Raw genomic sequence first — 15,200 nt, 5'->3', positions numbered from 1 at the left:
TTAACTGCCAAAATAATGTGATATTATTTTATTGCCATACCAATCAATGTTGATAAGTAAGTTACCATTTTATCTCCTTAAAGCATAAAAAAAATCCCAGTAAAACGGTTCAAATATGACTATATGTCCAGGTAGAAACTGTCAAAACGGCAATCCCTTAGAAAAACACAAGATTTTCATTGTCAACAGTAAGAAGCCAATTTACGTGCAAAAAGTGCCCAATATAGAGATTGGAAAAAGCTATGTAATTAACAGGCATTTCACACGTTAATGCACACACCAATGTCAAAATGCGTAATTCATTTATACTGTACAATAATCCGTCAACAAATAAATAACAACAATGCGCTTACCCTTGTGTTGCACTTTGCTTTGACAAAACTACAGTATGTCTTTCGTGAAGTACATGGCACATGCACTTAGCACAGTCAAAGCAGATTAATCGTTGATTTGAACCTCTTTCAGCATCTGTCGGGGTTGCTAGTTGCAGATGTCCTAAGTGTGTGTATGATGATGGACAGGAGTCACGGTTATATTTAAAAAGAGTCCTCGATTCACAGGTGTAATTCACGTTTGAGAGTTGAGTCACTCTCCCACTCTTTGCTGTAGATACAACTTACTGTGTATTTATGCCACTGGCATAGCGATCACTGGAATATATGAGTTATCGCGCTAAAAACCCGGCTAAAGGCATGAATGAGCTCGTCTGCCTGCTGATCGCTGATTGGCTGAAAGTGCGTGCTCGTCGGCGAGAACCCGCCCTATCTGGCAACATGGTGTGTGATTTGTGCAGGTGCAGGCGTGATTGATCGCCTACAACCCAATAGGGTGTCAGACTCAGAACGGTTTGTGTTTATCCTTCTCATCCAACCACAATCAAATTCACTCTGTCCGGATGGCGCGATTTATCTGGATAGTTGTTGTTTTTTTATGACAAGCCGGAATGAAAACATGCCGAAATGGAATAGGAGTAACGAGGCTATTTTTAAAATGTAAGGAGTAGAAAGTACAGATAATTGCTTGAAAATGTAAGGAGTAGAAGTAAAAAGTAGGCTGAAAAATAATTACTCCAGTAAAGTATAGATACTCAAAATTTCTACTTAAGTAAGGTAACGAAGTATTTGTACTTCGTTACTTGACACCTCTGCCAACTAGTCCATCAAACTCAAGCCCCGATTGACCACAGCTACAACCCCAAAACCATTATTAAAGAAATTGACAACAATCTAAAAGACACCCATGATAAATCACTAAAAACACATTTTGACCTCACAAATAAACTCCTAAATAGAACCACTAAATTGGCCAATTATCTAGTAATTAAAGAATTTAAAGAAAGACATGTGCATGTGCGAGTGAGCGTGAGAGTGTGTGAGAGAGTGTGTGTGAGTGTGAGCGTGAGCGTGAGAGTGAGCATGAGAGTGTGTGAGTGCGCGTGCAAGTGAGCATGAGAGTGTGTGAGTGCGCGTGCGAGTGTGTGAGTGTGAGCGTGAGAGTGTGTGTGAGTGAGTGTGTGCGAGTGAGAGTGTGAGTGTGAGCGTGAGAGTGTGTGTGTGTGCATGAGCGAGTTCGTGCGAGTGAGCGTGAGAGTGTGAGTGAGTGTGTGTGTGAGTGCGTGAGCGAGTGCGTGTGAATGAGCGTGTGAGTGTGAGCGTGGGTGCACGTGAGCGTGAGAGTGTGTGTGACTGAGCGTGTGCGAGTGAGCGTGAGAGTGTGAGCGTGAGTGTGCATGTACGAGTGAGTGCGAGTGAGCGTTAGAGTGTGTGTGAGTGTGTGTGTGAGTGCGTGAGCGGGGTGCGTGTGAGTGCGCGTGCGAGTGTGTGTAAGTGTGAGAGTGAGAGTGTGAGTGCGCGTGAGAGTGTGACTGCGCGTGAGAGTGTGAGTGCGCGTGAGAGTGAGAGTGTGAGTGTGAGTGCGAGTGAGCGTTAGAGTGTGTGTGAGTGTGTGTGTGAGTGCGTGAGCGGGGTGCGTGTGAGTGCGCGTGCAAGTGTGTGTAAGTGTGAGAGTGAGAGTGTGAGTGCGCGTGAGAGTGTGAGTGCGCGTGAGAGTGAGAGTGTGAGTGCGCGTGAGAGTGTGTGTGAGTGAGTGTGTGCGAGTGAGCGTGAGAGTGTGAGTGTGAGCGTGAGAGTGTGTGTGCGAGTGAGTGTGAGTGTGCATGAGCGAGTGCGTGCGAGTGAGTGTGAGCGTGAGCGAGTGTGTGAGTGCGTGCGAGTGAGACTCGTACTCTTGCAGGACGGCTGTTCTCCGCTCCAGGTCTGACCTGTGCTGCTGAGTCTGACCTGTGCTGCTGAGTCTGACCTGTGCTGCTGAGCTTGACCTGTGCTGCTGAGTCTGACCTGTGCTGCTGAGCTTGACCTGTGCTGCTGAGTCTGACCTGTGCTGTTGAGTCTGACCTGTGCTGTTGAGTCTGACCTGTGCTGCTGAGTCTGACCTGTGCTGTTGAGTCTGACCTGTGCTGTTGAGTCTGACCTGTGCTGCTGAGCTTGACCTGTGCTGCTGAGTCTGACCTGTGCTGTTGAGTCTGACCTGTGCTGCTGAGTCTGACCTGTGCTGTTGAGTCTGACCTGTGCTGCTGAGTCTGAGCTTGACCTGTGCTGCTGAGCTTGACCTGTGCTGCTGAGTCTGACCTGTGCTGCTGAGTCTGACCTGTGCTGCTGAGTCTGACCTGTGCTGCTGAGTCTGACCTGTACTGCTGAGTCTGAGTCTGACCTGTGCTGCTGAGTCTGAGTCTGACCTGTGCTGCTGAGTCTGAGTCTGACCTGTGCTGCTGAGTCTGACCTGTGCTGTTGAGTCTGACCTGTGCTGCTGAGCTTGACCTGTGCTGCTGAGCTTGACCTGTGCTGCTGAGTCTGACCTCTGCTGTTGAGTCTGACCTCTGCTGCTGAGCTTGACCTGTGCTGCTGAGCTTGACCTGTGCTGCTGAGCTTGACCTGTGCTGCTGAGTCTGACCTGTGCTGCTGAGTCTGACCTGTGCTGCTGAGCTTGACCTGTGCTGCTGAGTCTGACCTGTGCTGCTGAGCTTGACCTGTGCTGCTGAGTCTGACCTGTGCTGCTGAGCTTGACCTGTGCTGCTGAGCTTGACCTGTGCTGCTGAGTCTGACCTGTGCTGCTGAGCTTGACCTGTGCTGCTGAGCTTGACCTGTGCTGCTGAGCTTGACCTGTGCTGCTGAGTCTGACCTGTGCTGCTGAGCTTGACCTGTGCTGCTGAGTCTGACCTCTGCTGCTGAGTCTGACCTCTGCTGTTGAGTCTGACCTGTGCTGCTGAGCTTGACCTGTGCTGCTGAGTCTGACCTGTGCTGCTGAGTCTGACCTGTGCTGCTGAGCTTGACCTGTGCTGCTGAGTCTGACCTGTGCTGCTGAGTCTGACCTGTGCTGCTGAGTCTGACCTGTGCTCCTGAGCTTGACCTGTGCTGCTGAGCTTGACCTGTGCTGCTGAGTCTGACCTCTGCTGCTGAGTCTGACCTGTGCTGCTGAGTCTGACCTGTGCTGCTGTTCTGTAAGTGTGAGAGTGAGAGTGTGAGTGCGCGTGAGAGTGTGAGTGCGCGTGAGAGTGAGAGTGCGCGTGAGAGTGAGAGTGCGCGTGAGAGTGTGTGTGAGTGAGTGTGTGCGAGTGAGCGTGAGAGTGTGAGCGTGAGAGTGTGTGTGCGAGTGAGTGTGAGTGTGCATGAGCGAGTGCGTGCGAGTGAGTGTGAGCGTGAGCGAGTGTGTGAGTGCGTGCGAGTGAGACTCGTACTCTTGCAGGACGGCTGTTCTCCGCTCCAGGTCTGTGACCGCAGGCAGACTCTGGTCTCCGGCCCGGTCAGCTGAAAGCCAGGCCGGCACAGGAAGTGGACCTCATGACCCGCCCGAAACACACGGCCGAGGACCCGCCCATTAGCCAGCGGCTCTGGAGGAGGACAGGCCAATGCTGGGAACAGGACGAGAGGAGTCAGCCTGTGCTTCCACACTGACCTGTGCTGAGTCTGGGTCTGACCTGTGCTGCTGAGTCTGACCTGTGCTGCTGAGTCTGACCTGTGCTGCTGAGTCTGAGTCTGACCTGTGCTGCTGAGTCTGAGTCTGACCTGTGCTGCTGAGTCTGAGCTTGACCTGTGCTGCTGAGTCTGAGCTTGACCTGTGCTGCTGAGTCTGAGCTTGACCTGTGCTGCTGAGTCTGAGCTTGACCTGTGCTGCTGAGTCTGAGCTTGACCTGTGCTGCTGAGTCTGACCTGTGCTGCTGAGTCTGACCTGTGCTGCTGAGTCTGAGCTTGACCTGTGCTGCTGAGTCTGACCTCTGCTGCTGAGTCTGACCTGTGCTGCTGAGTCTGACCTGTGCTGCTGAGCTTGACTTGTGGTGCTGAGTCTGACCTGTGCTGCTGTTCTGACCTGTGCTGCTGAGTCTGAGTCTGACCTGTGCTGCTGAGTCTGACCTGTGCTGCTGAGTCTGAGTCTGACCTGTGCTGCTGAGTCTGACCTGTGCTGCTGAGTCTGAGTCTGACCTGTGCTGTGCTGCTGAGCTTGACCTGTGCTGCTGAGTCTGACCTGTACTGCTGAGTCTGAGTCTGACCTGTGCTGCTGAGTCTGACCTGTGCTGCTGAGTCTGAGTCTGACCTGTGCTGCTGAGCTTGACCTGTGCTGCTGAGTCTGACCTGTGCTGCTGAGTCTGACCTGTGCTGCTGAGTCTGACCTGTGCTGCTGAGTCTGAGTCTGACCTGTGCTGCTGAGCTTGACCTGTGCTTCCACACTGACCTGTGCTGCTGAGCTTGACCTGTGCTGCTGAGTCTGACCTGTGCTGCTGAGCTTGACCTGTGCTGCTGAGTCTGACCTGTGCTGCTGAGCTTGACCTGTGCTGCTGAGTCTGACCTGTGCTGCTGAGTCTGACCTGTGCTGCTGAGCCTGACCTGTGCTGCTGAGTCTGACCTGTGCTGCTGAGCTTGACCTGTGCTGCTGAGTCTGACCTGTGCTGTTGAGTCTGACCTGTGCTGCTGAGTCTGACCTGTGCTGCTGAGTCTGACCTGTGCTGCTGAGCTTGACCTGTGCTGCTGAGTCTGACCTGTGCTGCTGAGTCTGACCTGTGCTGCTGAGCTTGACCTGTGCTGCTGAGCTTGACCTGTGCTGCTGAGTCTGACCTGTGCTGCTGAGCTTGACCTGTGCTGCTGAGTCTGACCTCTGCTGCTGAGTCTGACCTCTGCTGCTGAGTCTGACCTGTGCTGCTGAGTCTGACCTGTGCTGCTGAGTCTGACCTGTGCTGCTGAGCTTGACCTGTGCTGCTGAGTCTGACCTGTGCTGCTGAGTCTGACCTGTGCTGCTGAGTCTGACCTGTGCTGCTGAGCTTGACCTGTGCTGCTGAGTCTGACCTGTGCTGCTGAGTCTGACCTGTGCTGCTGAGTCTGACCTGTGCTGCTGAGTCTGACCTGTGCTGCTGAGCTTGACCTGTGCTGCTGAGTCTGACCTTTGCTGCTGAGTCTGACCTGTGCTGCTGAGTCTGACCTGTGCTGCTGTTCTGGAGCAGGCCCAGTCTCTTGCGGACGCTCCTCAGACTCTGAGTGAAGGACGCCTCGTGGGCCGAGAGCAGCTTCTGCACCGCCCGAAGAGCGTTCAGCACTTCCTGTCCGCCCTGACAGACCTGAGCAATCAAACACAGAGAAACACCTTCTCACACCACACAGCTCATCAACACCATCATCTATAGAAGGTTTTATTACACTTTTATATTATAAGAGAAATATACATACACTAATCAGGCATAACATTATGACTAATATTGTGTTGGTCCCCCTTTTGCTGACCCGTCGAGGCATAGACTCCTCTAGACCCCTGAAGGTGTGCTGTGGTATCTGGCACCAAGATGTTAGCAGCAGATCCTTTAAATCCGGTAAGTTGTGAAGTGGGGCCTCCATGGATCGGACTTGTTTGTTCAGCTCATCCCACAGATGCTCGATTGGACTGAGATCTGGGGTATTTGGAGGCCAAGTCAACGCCTCAAACTCGTGCTCCTCAAAGCTTTCCTGAAGCATTTGTGCTTTGTGGCGGCGCATTATCTGCTGAAAGAGCCACAGCCACCAGGGAACACCGTTTCCATGAAAGGCTGGACATGGTCTCAACAATGCTTAGGTAGGTGGTGTGTGTCACAGTCACATCCACATGGATGGAGGACCCAAGGACCCACTGTTGGTGCTTTGGGCAGTGGACAGGGGTCAGCATGGGCACCCTGACTGGTCAGCGGCTGTGCCGCCCCATACACAACAAACTGAGATGCTCTGTGTATTCTGACCCCTTTCTATCAGAACCAGCATTAACTTCTTGAGCAGTTTGAGCTCCAGTAGCTCGTCTGTTTGATCGGCCCACACGGGCATCAATGAGCCTCGGCCGCCCATGACCCTGTGGCCGGTTCTCCACTGGTCCTCCATGACCCTGTGGCCGGTTCTCCACTGGTCCTCCATGACCCTGTGGCCGGTTCTCCACTGGTCCTCCATGACCCTGTGGCCGGTTCTCCACTGGTCCTTCATGACCCTGTGGCCGGTTCTCCACTGGTCGTTCATGACCCTGTGGCCGGTTCTCCACTGGTCCTTCATGACCCTGTGGCCGGTTCTCCACTGGTCCTCCATGACCCTGTGGCCGGTTCTCCACTGGTCCTCCATGACCCTGTGGCCGGTTCTCCACTGGTCCTCCATGACCCTGTGGCCGGTTCTCCACTGGTCCTCCATGACCCTGTGGCCGGTTCTCCACTGGTCCTTCATGACCCTGTGGCCGGTTCTCCACTGGTCCTTCATGACCCTGTGGCCGGTTCTCCACTGGTCCTTCATGACCCTGTGGCCGGTTCTCCACTGGTCCTTCATGACCGTGTGGCCGGTTCTCCACTGGTCCTTCATGACCGTGTGGCTGGTTCTCCACTGGTCCTTCATGACCCTGTGGCCGGTTCTCCACTGGTCCTTCATGACCGTGTGGCCGGTTCTCCACTGGTCCTTCATGACCGTGTGGCTGGTTCTCCACTGGTCCTTCATGACCCTGTGGCCGGTTCTCCACTGGTCCTCCATGACCCTGTGGCCGGTTCTCCACTGGTCCTCCATGACCCTGTGGCCGGTTCTCCACTGGTCCTCCATGACCCTGTGGCCGGTTCTCCACTGGTCCTCCATGACCCTGTGGCCGGTTCTCCACTGGTCCTCCATGACCCTGTGGCCGGTTCTCCACTGGTCCTCCATGACCCTGTGGCCGGTTCTCCACTGGTCCTCCATGACCCTGTGGCCGGTTCTCCACTGGTCCTTCATGAGCCTGTGGCCGGTTCTCCACTGGTCCTTCATGACCCTGTGGCCGGTTCTCCACTGGTCCTTCATGACCCTGTGGCCGGTTCTCCACTGGTCCTTCCTTGAGCACTTTTGATAGAGACTGACCACTGCAGACCGGGAACAGCCCACAAGAGCTGCAGTTTTGGAGATGCTCTGACCCAGTCCTCTAGCCGTCACAATCTGGCCCTTGTCAAACTCGCTCAAATCCTTACGCTTGCCCATTTTTCCTGCTTCTAACACATCAACTCTGAGGACAAAATGTTCACTTGCTGCCTAATATATCCCACCCACTAACAGAGATCATCAGTGTTACTCACTTCACCTGTCAGTGGTCATAATGTTATACCTGATCGGTGTATACACGCGCACGCACACACACAATATAAATGTATATTTTCATCTGCATTTTTCAGCAGAATCCAAAGTCCATTCCAGTGTCTAGTTAAGGCTATTTCAGAGTTTAATTGCCCTGTCATTTGGACTGTCCACTGCGAGTCTTGGACTAGATCTAGTCTGTGTTTTGGGGAAATATAAGAGCCTGGTGTTAAAACCAAAGGCAAACACCACAGCGGTTTCACAGTGTGAAACAATATTTCATATGTGCAGACTGAGGAGCTGGAAGATGTTTATGAAGAGAGTTAGCAGCAACTGTCTTATAATTTCTAAACTCAGTCATATGCTATTGTTTAATATAGTTGACCCTGGAGAACCAGAAGAAAATATTAAATCATAAAGTATTTCGATTAAAAGACTATATCATATTTACATATTCATAATAAAATGTATATTTATAATAATAAAATGTTAAAATGTTGCCTAATATATTATTATTAATGAATACAATATTGATATAAGCCCAATAGAAAATCTCATGATAGTACAAATACAAATTATTTGCAAAAACCTTTTTTTAAAGATAGTTTTCTGATGATTTTTAGACTATATTCACTTACTTGCCCCTGAGATGTGAAGAGATGGCTTGTAAAAATGACCATGGCAAAAACGACCACCTTCATCCTTAAAGCAAAAGTCGTACAAACCCAGAGTGAAGTCGGAAAAATGACTGTTGTTATGCTGAGTTTCAGCAGAAGGAATGCAGATCCTGAGTCCTGACTGAATATCTGAGCTGTCTTTGCTCGTTTTGAAGTGTTTTCAACCCGCCCTCCATCTCAGACCAGAGCGCGCTCACGCCTGCACGCGAACGCGCGTCTGAGAGAACTCAAACGATTTTAAAAAAAAAAGGGATTTAAACCTAATTTAGGCTTACCTTACCAAATGAAAAAAGCAGGTTGTCTTTTAAAGCAGGCTATATATGGACGATACACGGTATTAAATATGAATGGATGCTCCAAAATGACCTTCAAGTGACAGAAAGGGTGAATAAATTACCTCAGGGTTTTTATTTTGCTTCATTTATTGAATAGTTTCAGTTATAGATTTGATTATTGCTAACAAAGCAGTTAAACTTCATTTCACATAAATCCACCCGTTCATTAATCATCTGAACTCAGAAATAACGGCTGTCACGGCACGGGCGAGGCTTTTTAAATCCCAAACCCGCGACAGTTTTACACCATCAGCCGTTATTTCGACGGCGTCTCGAATGGCCGGAGCGCAAAGCTAAAGTTAGTTTTTCATCTGTCATCCTCTCTCTCACATTAGCGGGAAACTCGAGGGAATGGGTTTAGAGCTCCCTGAATTACAAGAGAAGAACCAGTCGGCTGTGTCATGTTAAAACGGGGACCGACAGTTTTATATTAAGTTATCGTTTCATTGATTTCCTTAATAAGGGCGCCTGGAGGAAATGTGGCAAACGCTAATGAAAGAACGGTGAAACGGTGTGTATGTACGCGCATTCACTGAGCAGACATGATTTATGGGGTCTCAGCTGAATTTTGCTTTACAACTTTAATTTTTGTCGGCTGTATTTCTCCCATCCTCTCCTGCAGGAAATGGATCAGTCCGGCAGCCCCTCTGAATGTGATGGTTGGACCCCCAGTGTAACAGTAAGAGCTCGGCGTGTCTCTCTCTCTCTCTCTCTCTCTCTCTCTCTCTCTCTCTCTCTCTCTCTCTCTCTCTCTCTCTCTCTCTCTCTCTCTCTCTCTCTCTCTCTGAGGTTAGACTGATATAAAGAGAGGGTTTGGAGGGAATCTACGGACAGCAGATGAGCAGGATGTGCAGAAGAGAAGCCTGAGGATCAGCCGCCGCAGCCTCCAGTGTAAGTGTCCCCCCTCTTCACTCCTTACTCTCCGGCATCTCCCAGCCCGCCGACATGCGTTATTCTAGTGCTGGGGTTTCATATACACATGTGTGTTTCAGTATCTGGGCTGGATATGGGGGGATGTAGCTTTGATTACTACATTCAAAAACATAAAATAATAAAATAAATATATATATTTTGCATAAAGAATATGGTCTTTTTTTGCATTGTGAAATTATCACGACAGTTAAAATAGTTTTAGCTGTAAGTGTTTATCAGGATATATTTAGCATATTAATTTTCTTATTTATGTGTTTGATTTTGTGGTGAAATAAGACCTGGATATGTATTCATGAGATTCACCCGACTAAATCACTGTGATATTTTAGTATTATTTAAATACTACTATAGTATTAATTAATATTTTTTATATAGATTTGTATTATTTTTATATTACGTTTGTCTGCATTATATCATTTTCATATTCAGAAAATTGTGCTGTTTTTGTCATTTTTATTCGTTTTTGATTTGTAATATTTTTATTTAATGTATTTTTTGTATTTTTTTAGTTCACGCTAAGTCTGTAGCCTGACATACATAATGTTACATTTTCCGGATTGATTTTTCACTCATATTTTAAAATATGAATGTCCGTAAACGTAATGCAAAATGTTCCTGCAGAAAAACACTTGTACCTTTTCCGCTTTTTAAGGATTTTTAGTACTTATTTTATTTAATTTCTAAATGTATTTTATTATTTTAGATCTTATTTTGAATACATTTTTATTTTTCAAATTAAGTTTTGTTTACATTTTTCATCAAAGTGTATATTTTTGATATATATTTCAGCTTTATTTCAATTGACGAGAACTAATTTTAATGGTTTAGTTTTAGTTACCAATAACAGCAAATCGACTACTTCAGGTTAAAGCGTAAAGTATTGGGATCAGGCTGTATAACAACTGCGCATTTCCACTTCTTACACTGTATTAATATAGAGAGAGACTGATATTAGACCACTGAGATAATAATAATTATCATTTATAATGATTTAGCCACTGCTATTCTACTAATGTGTATTATTTCACATGTCAAGACAAATAAAGGTTTTAAAAGCTCATCTGTACAAAGTAAAGTGCACAGGACTCACACTGCAGGTGTTTTATTTTAGTCATTACTTGTTAAATGGCCTATATCACTAGGACAATGATGCGTTTGTGGTGAAAGTGCACTGAGCAGTGACAGAGATATTAATCTTGAGAAACACAGATGATTAACTCTACCCAAGCAACAGATGTTGGGTAATAACAACGGCATTTCTGTACATACTCACAATGAAACAATGAGCCTGTGTTACTTTAAATATATTCGACAATTTCCGTTGTCTCTAAAAAGATATCGTGTCTATTTTCACCACAACATTTTTACTTCTTCAGACACAGCTCAGTGAGAGGCAGTGTGTGTGTGTGTGTGTCAGGAGGAGTGCTGTTGTATTATTCAGCTCATTGTTGTGTCTTTCTGGTTTAGACGAGAGAATGACGGGTGTTTTGCGAAGCTCCAAACAGAGACCCGGGATGAAGCGGCCTCGAAGCGAACCGTACAGGTACACACATTTCTCATTTCTCACAGGCGTGCTTCACAACTCGCGTCATGTGAAACATCTGCTCACTGTGATTGTCTCCTTCTCTTGTCTCTCCATCTCCTTTCATTCCTCGCCAACATCCATTTCCGTGTGTGTTTGATAGCTGTGAGCTAGACTGGACAAGTATTGTTAAACCTTGTCTCACACAGCCAAACGTCTGACTATGGGTATAAGGTCTGGGCCAGTCGGCAGATTTATTGCCCACTTTTTCAGTGGCCTTGGTTCCCGCTCATTTTTTCCCATGGGCATTTTAAAAAGTCTTCGTTAGAGAGTTATAAGCCATGAATCAATCCAGCCAGCAACAAGATGATCTGAAGCACAAGCGTATTTGAAAAATAGGACACAAAACTTGTGCATTTAAAATGAAATTCCACATTTAAATGCAAAAAGTGCATCTGTGCGTCAGGCATCTTTACCAGTGGCGCTCGAGATGCGGCGATGATGATGATGTAAGAGGTGCGTTTTAATGTTTTGTTAGCCCGTGACCAAACCGTTCACACACAGAATGATTTCCTGCGCTGCTTTTCCATTGCTTTCTATGTAAACATGCGCTAGACGGACATCTTTGACGTTGCACTCGCACAAGACGAGTTACCATGTAAAGTTAAAAGAAGTTAAACTTTTAAAAAACAGACTTTGTAGGGGTTTTTAAATGCTGTCTGTGTGGTCGGCGCTTTGGCTCTTTGTATTAAATTATGCAGGATGCTGTTTTGTTCATAATTATTTATGCAATTTATGGAATCATATTTGATTTTTGAATGTTAGTTTAAATGTTATGCACTCTTGTACAGCCGGTTGTAATAAGCAGTTAAATGCGGTGCGTTCATGTTTTGCTCATTGCGGCCTCTTGTGGCCTCAGGAGTCAAGCCAAAAGCGTTTCCCCCCGACTGAAATTATGTCTTTTAAATTCAAATATAATTCAGATGTTAGCAATATTTAAGCTTTCAGCCATTTTGACAGCCCTAGTACTTAACGGCTTTAATGTGGGTGCATTGCGGATGACAATATAAAACTATTGATTTACACATGTTGATTACATTGCTTATTGCAAAATCTCTCTCTCTCTTATATATATGCACAGATCAGGCATAACATTATGACCGGTGAAGTGAATAACACTGATGATCTCTTCATCTCCTGTTAGTGGGTGGGATATATTAGGCAGCAAGTGAACATTTTGTCCTCAGAGTTGATGTGTTAGATGCAGGAAAAATGGGCAAGCGTAAGGATTTGAGCGAGTTAGACAAGGGCCAGATTGTGTTGGGTCAGAGCATCTCCAAAACTGCAGCTCTTGTGGGGTGTTCCCGGTCTGCAGTGGTCAGTCTCTATCAAAAGTGCTCAAGGAAGGACCAGTGGAGAACCGGCCTCAGGCTCATGAAGGACCAGTGGAGAACCGGCCACAGGGTCATGAAGGACCAGTGGAGAACCGGCCACAGGGTCATGAAGGACCAGTGGAGAACCGGCCACAGGGTCATGAAGGACCAGTGGAGAACCAGCCACAGGGTCATGAAGGACCAGTGGAGAACCGGCCACAGGGTCATGAAGGACCAGTGGAGAACCGGCCACAGGGTCATGGAGGACCAGTGGAGAACCGGCCACAGGGTCATGGAGGACCAGTGGAGAACCGGCCACAGGGTCATGAAGGACCAGTGGAGAACCGGCCACAGGGTCATGAAGGACCAGTGGAGAACCGGCCACAGGGTCATGGAGGACCAGTAGAGAACCGGCCACAGGGTCATGGAGGACCAGTGGAGAACCGGCCACAGGGTCATGGAGGACCAGTGGAGAACCGGCCACAGGGTCATGGAGGACCAGTGGAGAACCGGCCACAGGGTCATGAAGGACCAGTGGAGAACCGGCCACAGGGTCATGGGCGGCCGAGGCTCATTGATGCACGTGTGGTCCGATCAAACAGACGAGCTACTGGAGCTCAAACTGCTCAAGAAGTTAATGCTGGTTCTGATAGAAAGGGGTCAGAATACACAGAGCATCTCAGTTTGTTGTGTATGGGGCGGCACAGCCGCTGACCAGTGCCCATGCTGACCCCTGACCCCGCCCAGAGCACCAACAGTGGCACGTGAGCATCAGAACTGGACCACGGAGCAATGGAAGAAGGAGGCCTGGTCTGATGATCATGTGTTCTTCTACATCAGTGGATGGCCGGGTGTGTGTGTGTGGCTTAGCTGGGGAACACATGGCACCAGGTGCATTATGGGAAGAAGGCGTGGCGGCGGAGGCAGTGATGCTTTGGGCAATGTTCTGCTGGGAAACCTTGGGTCCTCCATCATGTGGATGTGACTTTGACACACACCACCTACCTAAGCATTGTTGAGCCCATGTCCAGCCTTTCATGGAAACGGTATTCCCTGGTGGCTGTGGCTCTTTCAGCAGATAATTCGCCGCCACAAAGCACAAATGCTTCAGGAAAGCTTTGAGGAGCACAACAACGAGTTTGAGGCGTTGACTTGTCCTCCAGATTCCCCAGATCTCAATCCAATCGAGCATCTGTGGGATGAGCTGAACAAACAAGTCCCACCTCACAACTTACAGGACTTAAAGGATCTGCTGCTAACATCTTGGTGCCAGAGACCACAGCACACCTTCAGGGGTCTAGCGGAGTGTTTTGGCAGCAAAAGGGGTGACCAACACAATATTAGGTCATAATGTTATGCCGGATCGGTGTAAATAGTATATAGGGCTTTATATTAACCCCAGCCAAATACGTGTGTATTTCATCAGTGGCCTGTAACGCAGTCACTCCTACAAGCCACTTTGGCAGGTTGAATTTTAATAAATATACCGTAAATCCTCTAATATAGGCCCGGGCCTTTATTTTACTCAAGCGCATCGCGGTCCAGGCCTTTATTGGAAGGAGGCCAGAATTAGAGGCAGGCCTCAATTTCTATTTGAGCAAATCAAACTACCAGTAGAATGACTAAAAATGAGATTTTGCGTCTATTTCAACCTATAAAATACTAGGTTCATTTATTGAAAACGTACAGTTACCATAACATTATGGTATGCATACAGAACATTAACAACAAATACCGGTAATTCAGGCTAAATTCCAGTGTAGAAATATGGTAACAAAAACGTAGCAAACATAGGCTACTGGTAGTGCATTGTAAACACTTAACCATACACGGTGATAATTAGGTTATTGATTCATAACAAAAGGCAACATACACCTTACCGCTCCAAAGTTTAACCATTCCTGTCTCGTTTGGTTTGAAGTTATAAAAAAAAAATCCTCCAATTCTGTTTAATCCTCGTCCTCCTCAGTTTCCTCCTCCTTTTCATCTCTCCCTGTAAACTCCTCATCACTCGCGCCAGCCTCTACAACAAGTTCATTATTGTACAGATCCTCTTCGTCCTCCTCATGTTCCGCTGACCGCTGCGCGTCTGTTCTCATCCTCGCGCCGTAAACGTTAGCCTACCGGACCCGGTGACTGAAGTCTCACGTGCGAGTCAAGAGTGAGGTGATCAGACATCCTAACCTGAAAAAAGTCATTTCAGGGAGGTATCTCTCCTAAAATTATGTAGATCACTTTTACTATTTACATAAGCTGCTTATACTATTTATGTAAACTGCTTTTATTTATATTTCATTGCAACTTTAAACAGGTCTAAGGAGTTTGTTGTTTTCATGTAGCCTTGGCAACTAGCCGACCTGAAAAATATGCACATGAAATGAAACTTGTTTAACTCAACCATAACATGTTAGTTACAAACTGTAGAGCGTGCAAGATTGTCATTATGTTTATACTTTATACTTTCGTTTTTTGGGGCACTCTCCCTCTGCCATGGCGCTCCAGTTTCTAAATACACTGAACTGATTAATTCGGTTCGGGAGAAGAGATAAAAGCCCGCCCACACTGACAATTGATTGGTTGACTTACCGAGACAAGCCAATCAGGACGCTCTCCGTCTTACATGCGCTTCATTAGGTGCACACCATAGACCGTAAAAAAATATGGACAACGCGACTTAATTGACTTCCGCTGACCAAAGTTGAAGCTTTCATAGGCCCGCTCACGGCGCTGACATCTTGGGACCGAGTCTGCGCAGTAGAGAACAGGAAGTAGAGGCGCGATTA

General features: G+C 47.6%; 2 protein-coding genes across 2 annotated transcripts in view; one reads left to right on the top strand and one right to left on the bottom strand.

Annotated features, from left to right (window-relative positions):
- LOC307121281 (fibulin-7) overlaps positions 1-8,278 on the bottom strand; it is a gene marked incomplete at both ends in the record, with an annotated part of 24,018 nt that extends 15,740 nt beyond the window's left edge. Inside the window, 3 exons of the mRNA XM_079808813.1 lie at positions 3,734-3,907; positions 5,467-5,602; positions 8,216-8,278. Of these exons, the coding sequence (XP_079664939.1) occupies positions 3,734-3,907; positions 5,467-5,602; positions 8,216-8,278 (373 nt within the window). The remainder of the gene's footprint in view (positions 1-3,733; positions 3,908-5,466; positions 5,603-8,215) is intronic.
- A 989-nt stretch (positions 8,279-9,267) lies between these two features.
- The window catches only part of LOC307121543 (uncharacterized protein), a 33,671-nt gene continuing 27,738 nt past the window's right edge, over positions 9,268-15,200 (top strand). The window contains exons 1-2 of the mRNA XM_079809153.1: positions 9,268-9,480; positions 10,990-11,065. Of these exons, the coding sequence (XP_079665279.1) occupies positions 10,998-11,065 (68 nt within the window). The 5' untranslated portion in view covers positions 9,268-9,480; positions 10,990-10,997. The remainder of the gene's footprint in view (positions 9,481-10,989; positions 11,066-15,200) is intronic.

This window comes from Gobio gobio, assembly GCF_949357685.1.
Source record: "Gobio gobio genome assembly, chromosome: 25".
NCBI lineage: Eukaryota > Metazoa > Chordata > Actinopteri > Cypriniformes > Gobionidae > Gobio > Gobio gobio.
The sequence above is the reverse complement of the archived record's forward strand: the minus strand, read 5'-3'. Positions and strand labels throughout refer to the sequence as shown.